This window comes from Euprymna scolopes, chromosome 10, assembly GCF_053919585.1.
Source record: "Euprymna scolopes isolate OS-2025 chromosome 10, ASM5391958v1, whole genome shotgun sequence".
Classification (NCBI taxonomy): domain Eukaryota; kingdom Metazoa; phylum Mollusca; class Cephalopoda; order Sepiida; family Sepiolidae; genus Euprymna; species Euprymna scolopes.
Genome location: NC_136491.1, coordinates 7,260,878 through 7,285,531, shown reverse-complemented (window position 1 = coordinate 7,285,531; position 24,654 = coordinate 7,260,878). Strand labels below are relative to the sequence as shown.

Sequence of the window (24,654 nt, the reverse complement as noted above, 5' to 3'; positions counted from 1 at the left end):
ATTATATTTTGATAAATTCTTATACAGTAAATGTTTTCGTTTTCAGATGGCACTCGTCCTGTTTAGACAATTATGAATGTCATTTTCATTTTTTGCTTTTAATAATTTTTTCATTTTCTGTTTTTAATTATAAAAAAATATATACGTTTCATTAAAAACTTTCCCGTTTTCATTAATTAAATCGAAACATTTCCAATTAAACAATTACGGATATATGTTCTCTTTCACTTTCTTTTATTTACTTTTTTTCATAGTTCTTTCCGGAAGTAATTAATATCTAGTTTAATTTTCTTGTTATTGATTTCTAACTTCGGTCATAGTTTAAAATACTGATTTCTCCCTCAGATTTTAATGACAGGTGCGCGATAAAAAATTGCGTCTCCATTTTTTTCCGTCGGTCACATGCAACTAAAAATGTTTTTTTTTGTTTAAAATGTATCCAGTTTAATTTTTCAAAGATACTTTGACAATACTGAAGTTTATCCAACCAAAAGAAGATAAAGCAAAGAACATATGAAAGTTTGAAAGAAGATATAGAAAATAAACAACTGACATTTTTTTTTAAAATTGTAAATTTTCATTTCTTTTATTGATGCACTAAAATATTATTTTAAGCAATAACTTTCTATAACTTTTAAATAAACAAAAACTTGCCTAAGAACTTTGATATATCTATAATGAAACAAGTTGTTTACGTTTTGCTTCGGCTCGTTCATGTTGACAGTTGATTTTCATGATAATACTTTGTACCTTGGTCTGTTGTAAATCTCGATGTGTAGGTACATTCACTTTTATTAGTGGCGCTCCTTGATTTATGAGCCTAGTAATACGACACCAACAGATTATTAAAGAGGAGATATTTCTCTACAAAACAGTGCCATTTTCGGAATTTTTTCAATTGAATTTCTTTCATATTTCTTTCACTGAAGTTTTCAAGTTGGATTTTTTTGCGAAAAACAACTTAAAACCCTTTTTTAAGCTCACCATATTGATGCAACCCTTTTTCTTTAAAATGTTACTATTTTTTTTTATACCTAGAGAGTCACAATATCATGCGCACCAAATTTGAAAAACACCAACATTTTTTTGTGTAAAAAAAAAAAAAATAAAAAATAAAAAAATAAAGCGGCGTTCACCAAAATTAGTGACATAACTTGAAGTAGCCTGGAAAAAAAAAACTATTAAAGACACAAGAAAAAGAATTATAAAGCAAAAAGATTAAACTTTATTTAAATCAAAACTTTATCAAAATAACCCAAAAATAAACAAAATATATCGCAAGTTGAAGTTAAGGGAAATTTACCAGATTTCGCATCCTAAACTAGGCTAGTTTGGGATACCTACTTGGAGTCATCTATTTTCCCCGGCATTCTGCTAACAACTGATTAAAATCTACTCAAATCTATGTATCATCACGTGTCCAAAACCCCAACGCTAATGTAAGCCTAAATCTAGTACTTTCGTTTGTAAACTAAAATTCCTCCAGAACTTTGTTTACCTTTATTTTTCAAGTTAACATTCCTTTGTAGCGTTTCATTATTATTTCAGCTGTCACGCATATTTTATCAATCTAATTGTTTTTATTTTTCTAATCATAATTGTTGATCCAGCGACCCCGCTGTTGCTTGGATCAATTAATAATAATAATAATAATAATGTTTTGACCATTGATACTGTCTGCCATAGTTAACAGATACTACGCTGTAATCACAGCCAAAAGGTCACAACATTACATTTTTCGATCAAAGAATACAACCTACATATGCAGGCAACTGCAAACACTACATGTCCTGCGAATTGCAGAAAACCTTTAAGTTGTGGAAGAAGGTGAACAATTCAATTCTTGGGTTTATTAGTTCTGCCATTAGTTTTGCCGAGTTCCCATGAAATGTTGATGCCACTAATTCTCGGTTTCAAAAAACCACAGAATTCTTTCCAGGAGATTATTCCTTATGATCTCGAAAAACTTTGAAGCCAATCACCATGTCTCAGAATACACAATGCATGGGTTTTTCTTCCTAATAATTTCTTTCTTTGGTTTCTATTTCTACAATTGCCAACAAAATAAAAATCTGCATAATAAATAAATCCACATATCTCTATCTCATGGTTTTACATCTCTATTATAACTTCCTGTGACTTCTCGTTTTACTCGGCCCTGTCGGTAGGGCATTAGAATACACCGACTGCCCCCCTGCAGAGGGTAAAAGTCCCTCAATGGGGGTCCTGGATATGACCTTAAACTATATCCAGTGGTGAGGCCCCAGCTTGTGGGCTTTGGGGAGTGTGGAGCCACCCTTTAATTACAATTGCTCCCAGGTCCACTCTGACCCGGAGTGGTAGTACCTGTTAAGGTCCCAACTATGGGTTAAATAGAAACCGACGTGAAAACAACAAATATATTCTATCAAAAAAATTTTTTCTTCAAAATCTTTGGATTCGGCATTAAATAACCCGAAAAGGGTTGATATGCCGTAAAACAAAAACAACCAACCAACCAACATTCTCTTTTTGCTAGATTCCGTTTTTTTTTTTTTTTTTTTTTTTTTTTTTATTTTAATCTCTATCTCTACTATTATATACTCGTAAAACGGAACTTTGTAAGTGTGAGTTCGTACCCTATGGACTCGAAAACGATTTTTATGAAATTTTACACAAAGGTACTTTATGTGCTTTTAGATAGGTTTTGTATCAGAATGTTTTCGATAAGTGTTGATAATCGATAATAAAAATAATCAATAAGTATTGATAATCGATAATAAAAATAATCAATAAGTATTGATAATCGATAATAAAAATAATCAATAAGTATTGATAATCGATAATAAAAATAATCAATAAGTATTGATAATCGATAATAAAAATAATTCAATGAAAGAAAAAAACAGACAATTTTGACCAAAGTTAAGACCTTACACAGCCTAACATCAATAGTGCAGAGAAGTTTTATTACCACGCTAGCCGAAAGGTCCGACATAATAAAATCGACCATAGGTTCTTTGATATGACAGGTGCATTTGAAATCAATGTTTCTGTTTTGAGCACTGTTGAAACATGGTACTTGACTTTTGTATTTTAAACTTTAATTCAAACTATTATATATAAAATATGATTTTATAAAATCAATAGTAGGTTCTCTAGAGTGCAATGTAGACTAAGTCACTGTAAGGAGGCATGTGAAGCTTCCTGGCGATGCACTGATAGATCCCAGACTAGAGCAGATAACCAATCGATTTGATTGAAAAATGGGTGATTTCAATGATTTCGATGACAATAAAAATATGGAAGTGTGAATTGATCATTATTCAATCCCAGGCAATGTTGAGTATCTCTGCTAGTAAAAGAATATCGTTCAAATTCCTTAAGTAAACTCCAATAGTCTTTGACAATTCTCTATGGAATCTCTTAATCAGAAATGAAAAGAAAGTAAAAAACATTTCATTAATTTAGTTTGAATAAATTAATGAAATTTTTTAATAAGAAATAAGAAAAAACATTTCATTAATTTAGTTTCAATAAATTAATTAAATTTTTTAATAATGAAATGTTTTTGTTGTTTCTTATTAAAAAATTTCATTAATTTATTGAAACTAAATTAATGAAATGTTTTTTCTTGTTTCTTAATTTACTTTCAATAAATTAATTAATTTTTTAATAAGAAACAAGAAAAAACATTTCATTAATTTAGATCCAATAAATTAATTAATTTTTTCATAAGAAACAAGAAAAAACATTTCATTAATTTAGTTTAAATAACAATGATTAATAATCTCTCATTTCACAAGCTCATCATTTTCTTATATTCTTGATTTCTAAAATTTTCAGTTGTCATCATATTTATTTCTGTTCCTCCCCTCCATAACATCTCTTTTCTTACAGACACAACAAATTCCACTTCCTACATTCTCCCAAATTTTCTAACTCTTATTTTCCATAATAAAATTTTTTTCAAAAGTCTTTGTTTATATAATCGTTTTACTATGATCACACACACATCATCTGCCAGTCGACACATTGTGAACCTTGTGCCTAACAATGACCCAGTTTTTGTTTTGCAAATCATGTTCCTTATGCTACATTCACAAAAATAAATTCCACTATGATATTTTTTTTCTTTCAACAAAATCACCAAAGAAATATGGCAACCATTAAAGATTGCAGCCAGAGTAGAATACAAGAAAACACTCTGTATAGACATTAAAAATGTATTTTGTTGGGTTTGTTAAATATTAATAAGAGACATTATTTTTTTTAGTTAAAATCCATTTAGTATTATGCATGTAAACTTGATAAAACACACTTTAAATGTGCTGACATTATTTAAATAAATGAAATCAAAACAAGATGGTGACTAAATTTGACCTGATGTCATGTGATTTGACTTATTCACAATGATATAGATATATTTTAAGCATGTTTTTTTTAATGTTATATGCGTAAAACTAAATAGATTTTAACTTGAAATGATGATTCCTTAATTAATAATAATATAAAAAAAATCAACAACACAAAAACATTTTTGCAGCTTAAAATTACATCAGAAAGATTCCAGAGTTCAACAAGATACACCTAAATAAGGTTGCAGGTTACATCGATCAAAACGTTTGTGCAAATAATACAAATGACTCGCCATCTCTGAATATATATACATATAAATATACACAAAGATGTACACACACACACATATATATATATATATATATATATATATTGTTGCTAAGATGCACCTGACTGTTCTTACCGACACCAGATAGCTCGGGCTTCGTAGATATGAAAAAGCAAAAATAAAAAATGTAAAAGTGCTGGCATACCAAAGCGCAGTGGATGATATGTTTGATTAGAAATGTTGCTTCGTATAAGCTCACTTTTTAAAAAAAATTTTTTTTTTTTATGACACTGTTCCAGCGTAGGACAAGACTTTAAACACCTAGCTACACCAGGTTTGGGGGCTGTTAGAAAAAATGTTTTAAAACATTTGACAGAGAGCATGGCAGCTGTAGGTGTCAGACAGCACCCCACCTTGAATGCACTTGAGTCAATCGTGGTGTGGTCAGGCATCCAGTCGGCTTTGCGTTTCTCTGCCATGCCGACATCAACTCTTTATAGCATGTGCAATTGTAATTCCAGGGTTGTTGAACTTTTCAATTCCCGTGCATCTCATGCCACACATCAGTGTTTACAGTTGCAAATTACTTAGGACTTCGTACCTGTCATGACTGATGACACGAGAACATACACTGCGGATTAAATGAAGGATTCCATTCTAAATTCTATGTAGATTCCTATTTTTAACTGAAAGATTCCAGAGTTGGACAAAATACACCTAAATAAGGTCGGAGGTTGCATCGATCAAAGCGTTTGTGCAAATAATATAAACGACTGATTTCTGCCAACTCGCTAGAACTTTACATTTTATCTTTTGTTACTAAGCTTGATGGAATTGTTGAAGGGGGAGGAGCATACTTTGTTCTGACCCCCTGGGGAAATTGGTACCCTATCCCCCACCCCTTCAAGTTGAGAAATTATCTCTAAAAAAAGTTATTTTTGTTTGTTTATTATTTGTTTTTTTATCACTGTCTGAAGAAAAAAAAACATCAAGATTTATTTTTTGATTTTGATTTTGATTCCTCTTGCTAAGCGGAAAACATCTGTTTTTGTTTTATTTCAGTGTCCATTTGTCTTTTGATTTTATCAAAATTGACGCATTAATTTTTCACAACATTTTATTTAAATGCCAGAAAACTAATGAACATTTTTTTTTTTTTTTTAAATTAAACATTTTTTTTTGCTCATTAAAGTTTTAATCAATAGTTATTTACATATATTGAGTGTTAGTATGCCACGCACACCTGGAAAAGTTTTATTTTGTCTTCAGGATGAGTAAATATTGCATTATGCCAAAAATATCTAAGGAATAAAATTACTGAATATCTATTAAAAGTTGTAATCAATTATTGTTTCCATTTTCATCTGGTCGCTCACCAATTCACAAGACGTCTATTCGTCCTGTACGACAATAAAGTATGTGATGCGGCATATTCTGTACGTTGCTTTCACGTTGTACAGAAGGCCTACCCCAAACATCACCGTAAGTGTAACCATGCGAAGACCTTTGCTCTGTAGGCAAAAAGAACTTTTCAAATGGCACTAATAAAAAAAAAAATCTATTACATTTATATATATTCTTTGTAGATAGAAATATATATATTCTTTGTAGATAGAAATATATATATTCTTTGTAGATAGAAATTTATACATTCTTTGTAGATAGAAATTTATACATTCTTTGTAGATAGAAATATATACATTCTTTGTAGATAGAAATTTATACATTCTTTGTAGATAGAAATTTATACATTCTTTGTAGATAGAAATTTGTACATTCTTTGTAGATAGAAATATTTACATTCTTTGTAGATAGAAATTTGTACATTCTTTGTAGATAGAAATTTGTACATTCTTTGTAGATAGAAATTTGTACATTCTTTGTAGATAGAAATTTGTACATTCTTTGTAGATAGAAATTTGTACATTCTTTGTAGATAGAAATTTGTACATTCTTTGTAGATAGAAATTTGTACATTCTTTGTAGATAGAAATTTGTACATTCTTTGTAGATAGAAATTTGTACATTCTTTGTAGATAGAAATTTGTACATTCTTTGTAGATAGAAATTTGTACATTCTTTGTAGATAGAAATTTGTACATTCTTTGTAGATAGAAATTTGTACATTCTTTGTAGATAGAAATTTATACATTCTTTGTAGATAGAAATTTATACATTCTTTGTAGATAGAAATTTATACATTCTTTGTAGATAGAAATTTATACATTCTTTGTAGATAGAAATTTATACATTCTTTGTAGATAGAAATTTATACATTCTTTGTAGATAGAAATTTATACATTCTTTGTAGATAGAAATTTATACATTCTTTGTAGATAGATATTTATACATTCTTTGTAGATAGAAATATATACATTCTTTGTAGATAGAAATTTATACATTCTTTGTAGATAGAAATTTATACATTCTTTGTAGATAGAAATTTATACATTCTTTGTAGATAGAAATTTATACATTCTTTGTAGATAGAAATTTATACATTCTTTGTAGATAGAAATTTATACATTCTTTGTAGATAGAAATATTTACATTCTTTGTAGATAGAAATATTTACATTCTTTGTAGATAGAAATATTTACATTCTTTGTAGATAGAAATATTTACATTCTTTGTAGATAGAAATATATACATTCTTTGTAGATAGAAGTATATGTATTCTTTGTAGATAGAAATTTCCCCTTCATTTTATTTGCAATTTGGGCAATATTTATCCAGTTTTATGTTTTTACACCTATATCTCTTTCCCAATTGTTTTCCTTTGTTAGGCTCTAATGATTACTTTATTTAACTAATTATCTATTTTAAATTTTATCTGTCAACATTCTACTCCTGGAGTGTATTAACTTTTAGTTGAAATTAATTTTTTTTTTTTTTTTTTTAACTCAAAGCTTTTAGGTTTTTGTTGAATGGTGTTTTAATTATTAAATCTAGGAAAACTTATTCCTTATAATTCTCTTTCCATTCTGACTATTTAATATTGTCCCCTGATTCATGATAACTCCATTGATTCTTATATATTATTTTAATTGGAATTCATTATTGAGATGAGTATTATTTAATTTATTTTATTGCGGACTATTATTCTCATCTTTATTGGTTGTTGTTTCACGATATTTCGGCCAACTATTCCTCTGGCCTTTGTCAGGTGGTAACCACGATCGATAGGAACTTTGAATCTCCTAACTGCATTCTCAGCAATTACTGCCATCCGTAGTTGTTGTCGTCTCACCACGTTTTGACCAAGTAAGCCTCTGACCGGCTTTGGGTAAGATTGAAACCACTATCTTCAGACAATGCTCATCTGGAACCGTAGAGATTCAACGTCTGTATCTACTGTGCCACGGGTCCCGATGAGCATTGTCTGAAGATAGCGGTTTTAATCCTACCCAAAGTCGACCAGAGGCTTCTTGACCAAAACGTGGAGAGACGACGACAACAACTACGGATGAGAATGCAGTTAGGAGAGTCGAAGTTCCTATCCGTTGATTCTTGTTAAAACTTGAAATAAATTTTGTATCGCAAAAAAAAAAAATCTTTTTACATTTTTTTTTTCTACTTCATTCTTTTCCGTTTACGCAATTTTGTTTATTTCCATTCGTTTCATTGATCTTAATTTTTTTTAAAATATTGATTAAATTTCCAGTTAATTATTGATTTGTAAATATGTTTATTCTTTTCATTTTTATCAGGTTTGGGAGTAGGTAAGATATATATATATATATATATATATATATATATAGTCTATCATGTAATCTTTTTTTTTTCTTTTTAACAAATTATAACAATTTTACTCAATAATCCACGTATCAATGGAAATGGTAAGTTCCACCATACATTAAACACCAGGGCTCATCGATCCTAACTCTGTTAAATTTATTTTTTTCAATTCACCCCAAAAGTCATCCAATGGTTCATTGTCACCAGTCGTCTCTCCTAACAACAAATTAAATGGTTCCCAGCACCCTGGAAGACCTTATTAGTCTCTCTAGTATTTAAAAATACTAGAGATCAGTCATTTGCATCTCAGTACAGACCACTTATTCTTCTCTACGTTCTAAGTAAATTGTTTAAATCAGTGATAAGCAATATGGTTTCTATTTTGCAAGATCTATAGCTGATGTACTGACTGTAATCTCACACAAGATTAGTGGATCTACCTTCAAAAGTTTCCTCTCTAAAACAATAGCTCTTGACATATGAAAGCATTTGATTGGGTTTGGCATAAAAGTCTACTTCACAAGATTTCCGACTACAGATTTGCTTGAATTGTTCTCTAAACCATTGAATATTTTCTCTCCGATAGGTTTATACACGTATTTGTATTGAGGTCCCTAAATGGCAGAGAGCTTTCTACTCTAATAGTTTCTTCCTTAGAACGTCTAGACTTTGGAATTCCTTTCCTGCTACCTGCTTCCCTGACTGTACTGATATGCAGAAATTCAAATGTAATGTAAACCAACATCTTGTTAATCTTTCTTAGGCATCGTTCCAATTAGTAGCCTCTTACGTCCAAGTGGCGATATGTCTTGCTTGGAAGGTGAGTAAAAAAAAAAAAAATATCTCTCGTTTTGAGGAAGTATCCTTCCTCGATAAGCTTTTGGGACTAATCTGAAATGGAAGACTCACAACAAAATGTGTTGTCAAGGTCACTGGAAAAATGTGTTGTCAAGGTCACTGGAAAAATGTGTTGTCAAGGTCACTGGAAAAATGTGTTGTCAAGGTCACTGGAAAAATACTTGGATCACTTTACTCTCCAGAAGATATCTTACTCCTGATACAATCCTTTATTTCTATAAGAGCCAAATATATCTTAAAATGGAATACCGATGTCACATCAAAGGAAGAGCTGGTCAGCGCACCCTTTCCTGGTTTGACTGATGTCTTTTCTCTCCTCCTTTCTTCTCACCGTTAATTTCATAGCAAGTGCTCAACTGAGCTTCAATCTATGATTCTTCCACAACTAACACTTGTCTAGCTACAGCCACTGTCAACAATTTCTCCCCATGCTCTATCAATGCCTAAATCTAAATGCAAATTCCATGAACAAATCTGCTTTCCTAAAACTGCCCCCCCCCATGGAATTCTGTTTCGCGGGTCTTTCCAGCTGATCATGATCACCTTCAAGTACAATGTAAACAAGTTCTTGTTTAGGCATCTCCTTAAATAATCAAATTCTATCCAATTTCCACCACTACCAATCATTATATTTTCTCTCTGACTACCATATTCATTAACCCTTATCCTCAAGTAGCCTCTAGGCCTTGATAAGTGATAAAAAACTCGGGTTTGTATTATTGTACACATAGATTCGAAAAAGTTGTCAAAAAACAAATATATAACAAATAAATGTTATCAAAGACAAGATAAGTTACTTTTCTACCCAACTGGATGTATTTTTCGTGTTTTTATTCAATATAACATGTTTATTAAGCTCAAAAAACACACAGTGTTTACCGATGTATTGGAAAATTCAAGATGGCGCCTGACTCTCTCTTTAACACGGTAAGTTTGGGAAAAGGTGTTATAAACAAAAAACTAGACAAACTACTGTTAGAAACTCGCTCAATATATGTTACCGTGACATAGACTGACATATATTCAGCGGGTTTTTACAGTATTTTGTATAGTTTTTTATTTATAACATCTTTTCCCAAACTTACCGTGTTAAAGAGAGAGTCGGGCGCCATATTGAAGTTTCCAATACATCGGTAAACACTGTTTTTCGAGCTGAATAAACATGTTACATTAAATAAAAACACAAAAAATATATCCAGTTTGGTAGAAAAGTAACTTATCTTGCCTTTGATAACATTTATTTGTTACATATTTGTTTTTTGACAACTTTTTCGAATCTATATGTACAGTAATACAAACCCAAAAAATCTACTCTGTTCAACCCCACTCCCACCTCATTCAAAAAACTAGAATTCACTTGCATATTCATAATACGTTCTAACAAGTTTATTGAATTTTTTCTGTTTCCAAGTTTTACTTATTTTAATGAATTGTAATTTTTTTTTTAACACTAACAAATCCCAAATGGTTTCTTTTAACATCTCATTACATTTTCACCAGGAAAACTTAGATTCAGTCTTTTTTTTTTCTCTGCTTAAATATTGGAAACTCATTTTTCAGAAGATCAAGTGAGAGAAAGAAAGGATGGTGTGTATGTAGATCCTCATCTTTCACATTTTTGTCTTTCTCCTCAGTGTGTATATTTATTGCTTCTTCATTCAACTCTGTGTATTATTTTTTTGTCCTTCCTTTCTCTGATGTTGGCACAAGCTCTTGTTCAATGTTTTTTTTTTTTTTTTTTTTAATCTTTTATCTGGTTGAATCTTGCGTTTTTCTGATGTGCTTGGCTTTTCATTCAGAACAATTTACTCCAATATAGCTATAATAAGTGTTATGTTCGACGTTCATCTTCGACGCCAAATGTTATGTTTGCAGGTTGAACCAAATAACGTATAACGCAATACAAATGAAGACTCAACAAACAAAGGTAGATCAATAAGAAGTGTATTAGCAAAAGTATATTTACAGTATATTTTCATAATGGTTGTCAGGTAAGAGAGTCTTGGCTGGAGAACATATCTGCTCTCGGCTCGGCCTTCGGTGGCTTCTGGTTAACACACACTCAGACTAACCGAGTCTTGCTATTTATGTGTAATATTATCCACATATGTAAATGAGTGGGTGCCACCACAACAATAAGAATTGTTAGTTTCTATTTTGATAATATACTCTTGTATGTATATATATATATATATATTAATGTACTTTTTGTTTTCTTACAGGCACACGATATACAGAAATCAATCGAAGAATTGAAAAATTTGTCAACAAAAAGAAAATATTTCCTGATTATAATGATATCAAAAAAATTGTTAACCAAGTGAACACTCATTATAAATTATATTTAGGGTAAGGTTATTTTTAACTGAAATGTTAAAATTTAATTTTTTTTTCTTGTTTTAAATCCCTGTTCTGACAACAGATTAACTTGTCCTTACCGAATTTGTATTTTTCTGAGTCTGGACAGGTAAACTCTTCTAAAATGTATATTTGCAAAATCAGCTACAGATTAATTTATACATCATTCCTTGACATTTTTCTACCCTTCTAATCAAGAAATGTGTGTATTCAGTAACTCTGATAGTTGTTGTATCATAAACGTTAGGAATTGCAAGAATACACTGTTTTGGGCATGCACAGTCTCCCCTTCTCTCTCTATTTCTCTCTTTATTCCTCTCTCTCTCTCTTTATTCCTCTCTCTCTCTTTATTCCTCTCTCTCTCTCTCTTTATTCTTCTCTCTTTATTCCTCTCTCTCTCTCTCTCTCTCTCTTTATTCCTCTTTCTCTCTCTCTCTCTTTATTCTTCTCTCTTTATTCCTCTCTCTCTCTCTCCCTCTCTCTTTATTTCTCTCTATTTTTCCTCTCTCTCTTTATTCCTCTCTCTCTCTTTATTCCTCTCTCTCTCTCTTTATTCTTCTCTCTTTATTCCTCTCTCTCTCTCTCTCTCTTTATTCTTCTCTCTTTATTCCTCTCTCTCTCTCTCCCTCTCTCTTTATTTCTCTCTATTTTTCCTCTCTCTCTTTATTCCTCTCTCTCTCTCTTTATTCCTCTCTCTCTCTTTATTCCTCTCTCTCTCTTTATTCCTCTCTCTCTCTTTATTCCTCTCTCTCTCTTTATTCCTCTCTCTCTCTTTATTCCTCTCTCTCTCTCTTTATTCCTCTCTCTCTCTCTTTATTCCTCTCTCTCTCTCTCTCTCTCTTTATTCCTCTCTCTCTCTCTTTATTCCTCTCTCTCTCTCTCTCTCTTTATTCCTCTCTCTCTCTCTTTATTCCTCTCTCTCTCTCTCTCTCTTTATTCCTCTCTCTCTCTCTTTATTCCTCTCTCTCTCTCTCTCTCTTTATTCCTCTCTCTCTCTTTATTCCTCTCTCTCTCTCTCTCTCTTTATTCCTCTCTCTCTCTCATTATTCCTCTCTCTCTCTCTCATTATTTCCCTCTCTCTCATTATTTCCCTCTCTCTCTTTATTTCCCTCTCTCTCTCTCTCTCTCTCTCTCTCTCTCTCTCTCTCTCTCTCTCTCTCTCTCTCTCTTCTCATTCCTCTCTCAATCTGTTTTCTATTTATGAATTAAAGAAGTCTTTAAAACAATGACTGGATTATTCAGTACATAAAAAATGTCCACATGTACAACTTACAATCATATTTCACTACATGACAAACCTGAATGTACATAAACCTGAAGATGGCTGGACGGCATATCAATTGTAACAGTAGAAAAAAAGATATCACGTTTCTGAATTTGAGATGAGGATTGAAAATCTGGATTATTTGGATGCAACTGTTCATATCTTCAGTGTTATCCAAACAATGTTTTTTTCTTTTCTTTTTTTACCTTCTTCAGGTGTATCTTGTTGAACTCCAAAATCTGCACGGATTTTTGAAGGAACTCTTCATTTAATCTAGGGGGGTAGCATGCTCTTGATCTGTCAACCATGTCTGGGTAGCAGTCTTAAGTGTTGATATTTTACATCACTGGTTATGGCTGATGGAGCAAGAGCTGTAAATTAAATAAAAGATTCCGTTTGAAATTCTATACCTGTTCTAGTGTTCGACAGAATGGTTTTCAAATTCAAAAAATACACCTGAAGGTCGGAGGGTACATTAGCCGAAAGATGAGGATAGTAGTCTGAAGAAGATATGCTGAGCACATGTGATGGGTGTGAGCAGTTCACAAATTTCGGCCATGTCGCCTTTATTCTTATGGCTGTACTTAATAGTAAACACTTCTAAAAGTTGTCCACCTATGATTGTACATCTGTGTGTATTTTTTGTATCCAAAATTATGGCTCGATTTGAACATTGGTTGCAATGTCAGTTTCTGATCTCCGTCAGTTTGTAAAAGAAAAAATCTCTGTTCAAATAAAATCACGACCTGTTCGAAACAAGTAATCAAAGGTTTATTTTCTTTGGCGTTTACAATGATACTCGTTTCTTTTCCTGCCAAACAAGAGGCCTGCAAATCCCGAACAAATCAAAACCCAAGTCTAAGCGAACACCAACAGATCGTCTGTTTTCAACAACTACCAAAATCCAACTAATTATTAGACGCTAGAAAACCAAACTGTTGCCCTCACTCCCAGCCCCACCCACAGGAAAGGGAAAGATGACTAATGGAAGCGAAGCAATAGTCAAAAGAAAACCAATGTAAATAACAACTTGATTGCTCTATAATTCTAGCTCTTAACCAAATCTGTATGCCTTCTTTTTCAGGAAGTCTGCAATAGAGGATTTGGCGAGAGAAGCTTTTACCGATGTTGGTAATAAACTTCAAGACAGACGACACAGGAATTTCATTCTTACATTTGGTAACAGCCAAACGGAAGTGAGCAGGTCTGTGACAAACTTTTCTATCTTGCTTTATTTTAATGTTTGATAACTTTAACTTAACCCTTTCACTTATTTTTTAATTACTTATTCAAAACGAGGTAGGCTATTTCATTTGTTAATTTGGGTTTGTATTACTGTACACATAGATTCGAAAAAGTTGTCAAAAAAAACAAATATATAACAAATAAATGTTATCAAAGGCAAGATAAGTTACTTTTCTACCAAACTGGATATATTTTTTGTGTTTTTATTCAATGTAACATGTTTATTCAGCTCGAAAAGCGTACAGTGTTTACCGATGTATTGGAAAATTCAAAATGACGCCTGACACTCTCTTTAACACGGTAAGTTCATGACAAAATGTTATAAATAATAAACTAGACAAAATACTGTTAGAAACTCGCTCATTATATGTTACCGTGACATAAGTTGACATGTATTCGGTGTTTTTTAAATAGTATTTTATCTAGTTTATTATTTATAACACCTTTTCCCAAACTTACCATGTTAAAGAGTGTCTGGCGCCATTTTTAAATTTTCCAATATATCGGTAAACATTGCATGTTTTTCGAGCTGAATAAACATGTTACATTGAATAAAAACAAAAAAATGTATCCAATTTGGTAGAAAAATAACTTATCTTGCCTTTGATAATATTTATTTGTTATATATTTGTTTTTTGACAACTTTTTCGAATCTATGTGTACAATAATACAAACCCGTTAATTTTCACGGCAATTTAAAGCTGTTAAAATGAAACTTAATTATGCTAATCTACTTGAAAATATTATAATTGTAATCTGTAAAAAAATTCCTTTCATTTGATATGCTACAATCCATATTTTGTAAATAGTTTATTGGAATTGTGTAATGGTGGCCATTTTGGATTTCCTGGCCACCATCTTGGATTTTTCATGATGTAATAATGACAAATGATTAAAATAATACTTCATAAGCCTTACTATTTTTTTTAGTTGTTTTTATAATGTTTCTCCTTAAAGTCGTTAAAATGAAACTGAAATATGCTAATTCGTCCGTAAGTTACCAAGTGAGATGATCATAAATACAGCCATCTGAACCTTCATGGTGTTATGATATGTTCAAAATTTCATTGTAATATCTAAAAAAGATCTGAAGATAGTTTTTTAAAGATGGGTTAGTCTGTAAATTGTGTGAATTTCCTACCATTTTCAGTCACAAGCTTATATGCATTTGAATAGGACTGACTTATGGCAAAATGTCCAGTGAATCAGGCATGTTTTGGTACTTTGAATGATCATAACTCCAGTTCTAATGAACCAATTTAAAAAAAAATAAAGATAATATTTCTTGTGTTTTTATGCTTGATTTGAGTTTATTCGATCTAAAGAAAAAAATGGTGTCGTATTGCTACTAAGATACTGCAAGGCCCTAATTTATAACAAAAAGTTCGAAATTTATTCTGTTATTATCTGGAGTGTTCTTGTTATAGGCATACACACACATATCTACATGTATACAGAATTGAGGGAAAAAATATAAATCTGTGTTTATTTTAAAAATTTTTGATTATGCCAAAAACTGTTTCATTTCTACTTCTCACAGTATTAGTTTTTGTAAAGTGCAATATTATTTTTAAATCAAATTTACATTCATTTGAAAAAATGTATATGCTTTAGTTTGGAATTTTGAGCTCAATGCAAAACATAAACTTATAAAATATTTTGGAAATACCAAAATATTACGATTGTGTTGCAAAATATGGTACTGCGGGTTTCAAAATGTGTGTTCATAAAAACTTGTGTGGTTGAAATAGATTTGCTTATGTTCGGGTATGTTTATGTGTTTATGTAGAAAGTTGGACAGAAGAGTACCTTATTGTGTGACACAGTCAGGTGTCTTGATTTTGAATGATGGTCACTGTTAGATAGTGCGGCCCGAAAAGCGGAATTGGCGCTGGTGGTGGTTTTATTTTTTTAACAGAAAAAAAACCCCGACGAAATTACATTTTTGTTTGTCAAATGTGGAAACATGCAAAATAAGGTCAGTCTTTCTTAATTTAAACAAAAAACACTCGCGTCTAAAAATAGAAATCAGATGAACAATACATGGAATGTCTCGGTCGATATTCGATCCTTCTATGTCAACGAAATCTAGTATCTAGCAGATCGAGTTACGCTTACGTGTAGGTCGGAGTCTCTGGGCGAACGTGACAGAAATCATATAAAAAACCGTGCAGATTTTAGCAAAGGAGGTAGTCGGCCAGCGGTACTGGTGAAGAGACAATCACGCCTGGCAGTGTTGATTGCCCCCCCCCCCGGTTCTTTTCTACACATAACAAGCTTTGTTGTTTTTTTTGTGACATTATCATCACCAACACCACACGACAAAACGTCTTAATTGTAATATCCATATTATGTTGGTTGTAGATGTACACACTGATATGAAGTGCATGATTTAAGAAGCTGATGTGGCCATACAGCAGGATGTTAACACTCAAAATGTATTTTTTTTTTTTATCTCAGTATTGCAGAGGATCCTGCTTTATCTAATCTTGAACTTCGGAAAAAACTTCAGGAAAACAGAAAGTTGGCCAAGAGTCGATTAGATGAGGTTTGTTTCTTGTTTCCAATTGTTTTCTTTTCATATATTCTCACATAATTTTTCACATTTAAAATATGCATTAAATCTAAATTTTTATTTAGCCAAACATTGTTAGCTACACATTTGCAGACCTTCTTCTATCCTACCTGGAAGCCAACTAGACCTTTTCAGGCAAGATTTCAAATAGTGACCTGAAGACATCTAGTTGAACTAAAAACAAACAAAAACTTATGACTGAATTCCATCCTTTGGTTAATGGAATGATAACTAATAACATATATATACTAGCAGGGAGACATGGCATTGCCCGGGATGGAATGAGGATCAACAAATGTTTCATCTTCCCAGATTTTATTTTCATTGGTTAAATTGCCCATTTTTTAATCAAATCGATTAGTTGCCTGCTTTAGTTTAAAATGTTCTGATTAATGTGTAAGATATTGTCTTGTTGGCATGACAACCAATTTGTGAAAAAAAAAACAAAACCTTGGCCTATTTTCAATGCAGAATTCCAACAATGATCAAAAGCTTGACATATTTTCTTATGTAGAATTTCAATTTATCCTTTGAGATAAAAATTGTTTTAGGATTAGGGGGAGAGAGTATTTATTTTCCATCTTCATTTTGAAAGATATTACTTTTGTCTGTTATTGTGACGTGTCATTTTTAGTGTTCGTTATCAAACTCGATATGGTTTTTCTATTTAGGTTGTATCAAAATATGCGAGAAAGCAATACGAAACGAATGCTCAACCGGAAGAAGTCGATGAAAATGCGCCAGACTCATCGTCCGAAGAGGAAGAGGAAGCCCAAGACATTCCAGAGTTGGACGAAGGTGAACTTTAAGTTCAGTTTAACATTAAAAGAATCTTTATATTTTCAAAACAAAAATTGTGATGAAATCACCCCCCCCCCTTTTTTTTTTCTAAAAGGAAAAACACAATGCTTGATAAATGCAAGATAGACTTTAGGAATAAGATTTGTAATAATCTATATGTGTTATGTATATTTGTTTATATTATTAAATATGAACAAAGTTTCTGATAAAAAAATAATAAAATTTATTCAACTTTTTGTAACTGTTTTATTATTATATATTGCTGCTTTTAATATGCAATATTTTAATATACAAACATTGTATATACAAATATACAAACACTGTATATACAATATACAAACATTGTATATACAAATATACAACGCTTTTAATATTCAATATTTCAAATTACATTTGAAATTAAATTATTTCCAACTTTTTTTTAAATTATAAATGAGGAAAATAATTGAACCAATTTTAAATTTTTTATGGTAGTTAAATAAAAGAAAATCTTTTTTTATTATATTCAGAATTATTTTTTCTTTTGCTTTGAAAATGTTTTTTATAAAAGTAAATTTTTCTTTTTTTTTTCTTTTTTTTTACCTTTATTTTATTTATGAGGCAGTGATGGCATTAAGTGATGGCGATGAAGATGAAGTCTCTGAGATTCCAGAAAAATCATCTGCAAAGTTAGACACTTCTTTTACTAAAAACTTAAAAGTCCAACTCGAAAAATTGGTCGTGCCACCGAACCTACTTGTGAAAAAGCAAGCGAGTGTGTCGTCAGCAAACGTTTCCTCTAATTCACCAACAGAAACCTGCTCGCAGAATGTTAACTCAAGCAAAGCAGTATCGATACGAACTGCAAGTCAAAAACTACTTTCATCACAGTCAGAATCCCAACTAAATGTGCCCAAAGCAAAAACAAGAGAAGGTGTTGACACTAATCAGGACGATAAAGCAGCATCTAATGAGATTGTCATCGACCTTGACTCCTCATCCGATGCTGATGACAGCATAGAGGTGGTGAGGAGTGTAAAGCCAGCCGTACAACAGGCTCTTGTACCGTACAGGACTCCGTTTTCCATGAATAGGGACAACTCAAGCAATCGTACCCGGGTTGGCCCTTCCCTCTCGTCCATCTCCTCCACCTCTTGCACCTCCACGTCTTCTAATACTATGATGATGTCTTCGCAAAATGGTATGCAATTTAGCATGCAAGTCAAAACACAATATCAACAACAACAAAAACAAGACGGCTTCTCCTTAAAAATAGCATCAGTTACCTCCCTTGCCTATTCAATTAAGGACGCCAACCATAGCACGGATTATTTCACTTCGAAACACACTAGTGTTCAAAATCAAGGTTTTCACTTGACTCCTGGCAGCACGTACAAAAAAAATTCACGAAGGCCAAAAGTAACAAATCCTTCAAGTAATGTGATAGTCTTGTCAGATTCAGACTAAGTTTATCTTTTTTTGTTTGTGTGCAAGTCCAGAATTCAACCTAATTAAAAAAAAAAAATACAGAAAATCTATGATGTATGTACCTTACAGAATGAAAATGTCATATTCCAAAAATCATATAAATTGATCAAGTAGTTTTTTTGTTTTTTTTTTAACTAAAAATGTCAAATTTTATGACTGAAACCTTATGTTTTGATCCGCTATATTTAATAAATAAGGAGGAGACAAATTGTAATGGCTACAATTTCCCGTTAAAATTGTGTAAAAAAAAAAAAAAATTTCATGTGTATATATATATATAAAAATTACTTGAGCGATTTATGTGATTTTTTTTTTTAATATAAGTTTTGTTTTGTGACTGGTACTATATACATCCAAAATTTTTTCTGAATTTTTAAAAAAATCCGATTGAATTCTAGATAAGAACCATTTTTTTAATTATTTTTTTTATTTTTATTTTATTATTAAAAAAGCAAGAACACTTTTATTAGTTATATTTTGTTGTTTTGTGATGATTGGATACTGGACTCATGATGGTCAACATTTTCCATCGCCTCGTTAATCCCCTCTCAATAAATTTCTTTTTCAATAAAAAAAAAATAAAATCATTTTTGATGAAAAATAATTATTTTACACTCTCCACCCTCATCTCTAAATTTAAAAAAAAATTCTGTTTATCTCCACTTGGCCTGGTTTTAAAATGAAGTTTAAAATGGACACAATAAAATTAATAAGAACTCATGTGACATGAATTATTCAAACTGAAAGCAACGATTAGGTGCACCAAAGAAGAAAAATTGAAATAAAAACCTGTAAAATGCTAAATAAAAGATTCTTGCACCCACATGCATATATATATATACACATATATAATATGTGGTGTGTATGTATATATATATATATATATATATATATATATATATATATACATACATACACATATATATAATATAATGTGGTGTATGTGTGTGTATATATATATATATATGTATATATTAACAAAAATCTGTTTTTTATAATTAAATGACAATATTTTTTTTTTTTTTTTTTTACAGTGTTTGATTTTTCAGTTCTTCTTCAGAATTACCCCCCCCCACCCTCGTATTAAAAAATAAAGAAAAATCTGTTTGATGTATGAATACGTGACGGATCATTATGTTTCCAGAACTCCATAAAAAATAAATCTTTACTTATATCAAAAATCAACTTGCGATGAAAAACCAAAAAAAACTCTGCTTTATTATCTATTGGTTTACAGATGTCACGTATGTCAAAAGTCAACCGGTGTAAACCAAAGTCGTTTTTTTGTTTGTTTCATTGGGTCCTTGAAACCTAATTGATTTGCCATGACTAAACAACAGTATCATATTCCAAAAGTCACATAAACTGATCAGGTAGTTTTATTTTTGAATAAGAAAATTAAATTTCAGGAGTAACTAACGAGAGACTGTCTTACCCATCATGTTAAAAATACTAAAGAAAGAAAGGAAGATAACTCAGCAATAATTCAAACATGTAATATTTATATTGTACTGTCTATGAAATCGAATTAATCCTTTAAAAATGATTTTCTTAAAAAAAATAAAACTACTTAATCAATTTGTTATTTTTGGAATATGATATTTTTGTTTTGTCACGAGTACATACATTGCAGAGTTTTCTTTTTAATATAAGAGAAAGGACAGTTTTTTTCTTTCTGCTTTTTATTTAAGAGAAAATGTCTTCTTTTCAGATCTAACATTTTAATTGATTTGTTTTTTATTTTCAATATTTAAATAGTTATTTGTATTAAGCTAATTTGTTCTAGCATACAAAATGTCTGATCATCATTGGCAAATTTAAGGCCAGATTAATAATTTTGAAGATTTTATTTTTACGAGTTTTAAATGTTATTAAAAGGCGTTTTGTATAAACCCACCATTATACAGTGCTACTTTTACTTTTTGTCTTTTCTCCTAGTTACTTTACCTAAGGCTTCCGTCTACTGTGCTAAAAAAAATATACCTGACAGTATCCTGTATCTCTACAAAGCTACCATTCACCCATGCATGAAGTATTGTTGCCACGTATGGGCCAGTACATTTACCACTAGTATCTCTCTCTCTCTCTCTCTCTCTCTCTCTCTCTCTCTCTCTCTCTCTCTCTCTCTCTCTGTCTGTTTCTCTCTCTCTCTCTCTCTCTCTCTAAGACAGTGTCCAAAAAAGAGTCTCCAATCTAATAGGAAACTCTGGCTTCTGTTCCATTGTCACAATGTTGCATCTCTGTGCTCTGTTTTACAAGTACTTTAATGGAATGTGCTCTGACAAGTTCATAGCACTTATACATCTCAACATAAACACCCCCAACAAACTACTGAGCGGATTTGGGTGAAATTTTCTATGGAATTTTGTTATGATTAATTGCAGCAAACTAAGTATTATGGTATCCGTTTGATGCCTTGTTAGGGATTGGTCACCATAATACCATATTTATTCTAGAAACTACGGAGCCAATCGAGTTGAAATTTTGTACGGTTCTTTGTTATAAGGTACAGTGAACTAAGTATTATGGTATCCAATTGATACAAAGGTAAGAATTAATAGATATATATTTATTGCCAAAATGAGCGCAAATTTAACCGCATGTCAATTTGGCACAACGCACTCATTCTAAGTCAACAGGTTATAACTTTTGCCGATTTTAACAGGCTAAAAGGTCTAGTTATTTATATTTTTACAAAGATATTTGACCACATAATTTTATAACAAAAACTGCTTTTAAAATATTTTTGAAATTAAATTTATTCATGTTTTACTTTTTAATCAACCATTTTAAATAAACTTACGTGATTATTATTTTTGAAATGATTAACAGCACACGTGTGCACACAATATATAAGAAAAGTAGTACTTAACGAAGTCGATTCTTTTTCTGGTACTCTGTAATAATCACACCACCATGAAAAATGCATCTTTTTATTTATAATTTTTTTTAAATCGGTCCAATTTTTGGTACAGATATTCTAATATTCATGAACTCTTAATAATTCAGTGCATTTCGATAACCAATGAATTTTATTTTTATTACTTCAGTAATAGATTAACAACATAAAAAGTTGCTATTTTCATGGTGTGATGCCAAACGAACCAAATATTCAGGGTTTCTGTAATTTTGTAAATGTGAAAATGATTGTCAAAACAAATGAGTTTTATTTTTTTGTGTATTTTAATAATTTACAAAATTTTTGAAATGAAATTGAATTTTAACAAAATCTACAAAAAATAAATTTGCAGAAACCCATGAAAATTTCAAAATGGTAACCTTTTTTTTTTTTATTGTTGGCTACTACAGTCAATTACATATACAAATGGCGCTATTGGTTTCAGTTATGTTATCTCTTCTATAAAAGGCTGTTTATGTGTGTATGAAAGTGTTTGTTGCTTTGTGGGGAGGAGGCGTCTTCAGAAACAAAATGAAAAGAGAGCATTTATTTCTGGCAAAACTACAAAAGACCATCTCGTGATGCTACTTGAAAATTGTACGGAGAAATAAGAGAGACAACTCCAAATAAGACAAATTTGTTGATTTCCTGAATTTAGATTTTGGAAAGCTGTTTTTAACATGGGGAGGGATTAAAAATGATTTTCTTTATAAAAATAAAACGATTTGATCAATTTACGTGATTTTTGGCATAGGATTTTTTTCTTTCTGTATAAGATTTTTCTTTATTTTTGCTTTTTAATATAAGTATTGTAAATTATCACTATAAAGTTTATCATTGCAAATTCCTAATCTATATAAAAAAAAACAGATGTATGTGCACATGTGTGTGTGTGTGTGTTAAAATATTTAATCAATAAACTTTTAAAACTATTGGTTACATAACACTGAAATTAGCAGAAAATTGTAATCGTACACCAAGGGATGGTTTATAACAAGTAAAATCTTTCAATGGATGAATAGCACCTACAAAAATATGTTGGCAACTTGAAATGCAAAATGTTCATTTTGACTTGCCGACATATTTCTACTACTCCTGCGCATGTGCAAATTCATTCGTAGCTTGAAGTGGTTTAATTTTAAATCTTTCTTATCCATCTGTCGATAGCTCAAACGGTAGGGAATGCTAATGGCACCAAAGTCATTTTTTTTTTTTAACTTTTGAAATCAGTACTCGTGTGTGTGTGTGTGTGTGTGTGTGTGTATATATATATATATAATGAGAATTATGGAAATAGTATTCCGACAAAATAGAAAACTAAAAAGAAACAAACTGAGTTCTGTGTTCATCAACATTTCGTCTTTATTTTGAGACTTCCTCTGGAAATAAAGATGAAACGTTGATGAACACATAACTCTGTTCCTTTTTATTTCTCTCTATCTATATATAATTTCATATTCAATAAAGAATATGCTCTGTAATAATGAACATGAAATCTGCATGTATTAAAAAATGTTCAAACATATTTTAAGGCTGTCCCCCACACCCATACACACACACACTAAAAGAAATAAAACTGTAAAACAAATAATCATCGTTTGATAAGTAAAAATCTTATTGAAATGCATGAAGAGTAAAACTTTGGGTTTTCTTTTTCATGTCCATGTGCCATTTTATTTTTTATTTTTTTTATTTTTTAATGAGTTACACCAAAACAAAGAATTTAATTTTTATAAAAATGAGATTTGATTTTTATGTAAAGAAAAAAATCTTGGATTATTCGGACTACTGCTTTCATCTTGGATGTTATTCCCACATTTCAACCAATTTAAGCCTGGAAATCTATATGGAATTTCGAATGGGACCGTTTAATCCAATCTTAAATAATTAACACTTGTATTTTAGTGTCTGTAATGAGGATAGAATCTTCAATTTCAGGAAGACGTTCACTTCGAACTGATTATACTTAGCACTTTCATTCGTTGGGCCATAAGGTTCGATATAAAGATTTCAGTGTTGGATAAGATGAACCTGAAGGAGGTTGGAGGTTGCATCAGCCAAAACATTGTGAGGTGAGAAGAATTGTCTGATACCAATTACGAACTTCATCTCAAAAAAAAAATTCGGAAGCATGAAATCTTGTTTTAGAATGTTGACGCAGCTCAACTAGTATTTATCTTTTCATACAAATATCACGTTTGTGTTGACTGAAGTGTAAATATTTTATTGCTTGAATAAATGAAACACCAAAAAATGCAGAAAAGATAAATTTCATATTGTTGAATAAAGGTTGCATGAACAGTCTTGAAAAAGCGAAACTTCAAAGCAAAAGTATAAATGAAATTTCAAAAAGTCGTTCAAATAAAAATAATCAAATGTCAAAAGACCATGGATAAACAAAAGAAGGAAGCTGACGCCTATCAAGCGTCATAGAGACTTTGTCCAAAGGTCACAGTCGATTACATAACAGCGGTTTAAATTGAGTTGATCTGAGATTTATTTTAGTGAGTCAGTGACTGAATTCAAGAGTATACACCTTCTTTGGACCAAAAGCTACCATCCTCTCCTCTGGTCAGATGCATCGTCGCTTGCCACCAAAGCCAAAATAAAACTACCATATATTTTCATGGACCAAGGTGTCATTCTTCCAAGTACAGTATAATATAAAAAATTCTCTGCAAGTATAATTTTCAAAGGCAATAAAAATAAACTGTTTAAATAACTCATTATGATGATTAAATTATTTAAATACTATACAGTAAGGTTTTGCAGGGAAGACAAAAAAATTAAAAATTTGTCAAAAAACAAATATGTAACAAATAAATGTTACCAAAGGCAAGATA

General features: G+C 30.9%; 1 protein-coding gene across 1 annotated transcript in view; it reads left to right on the top strand.

Moving 5' to 3' along the window:
* The window catches only part of LOC145285791 (uncharacterized), a 60,332-nt gene extending 40,145 nt beyond the window's left edge, over positions 1-20,187 (top strand). Inside the window, exons 5-9 of the mRNA XM_080134162.1 lie at positions 11,425-11,551; positions 13,909-14,028; positions 16,530-16,617; positions 17,316-17,442; positions 18,050-20,187. Coding sequence (XP_079990288.1) covers positions 11,425-11,551; positions 13,909-14,028; positions 16,530-16,617; positions 17,316-17,442; positions 18,050-18,891 — 1,304 coding nt within the window. The 3' untranslated portion in view covers positions 18,892-20,187. The remainder of the gene's footprint in view (positions 1-11,424; positions 11,552-13,908; positions 14,029-16,529; positions 16,618-17,315; positions 17,443-18,049) is intronic.
* Positions 20,188-24,654: the final 4,467 nt, after the last annotated feature.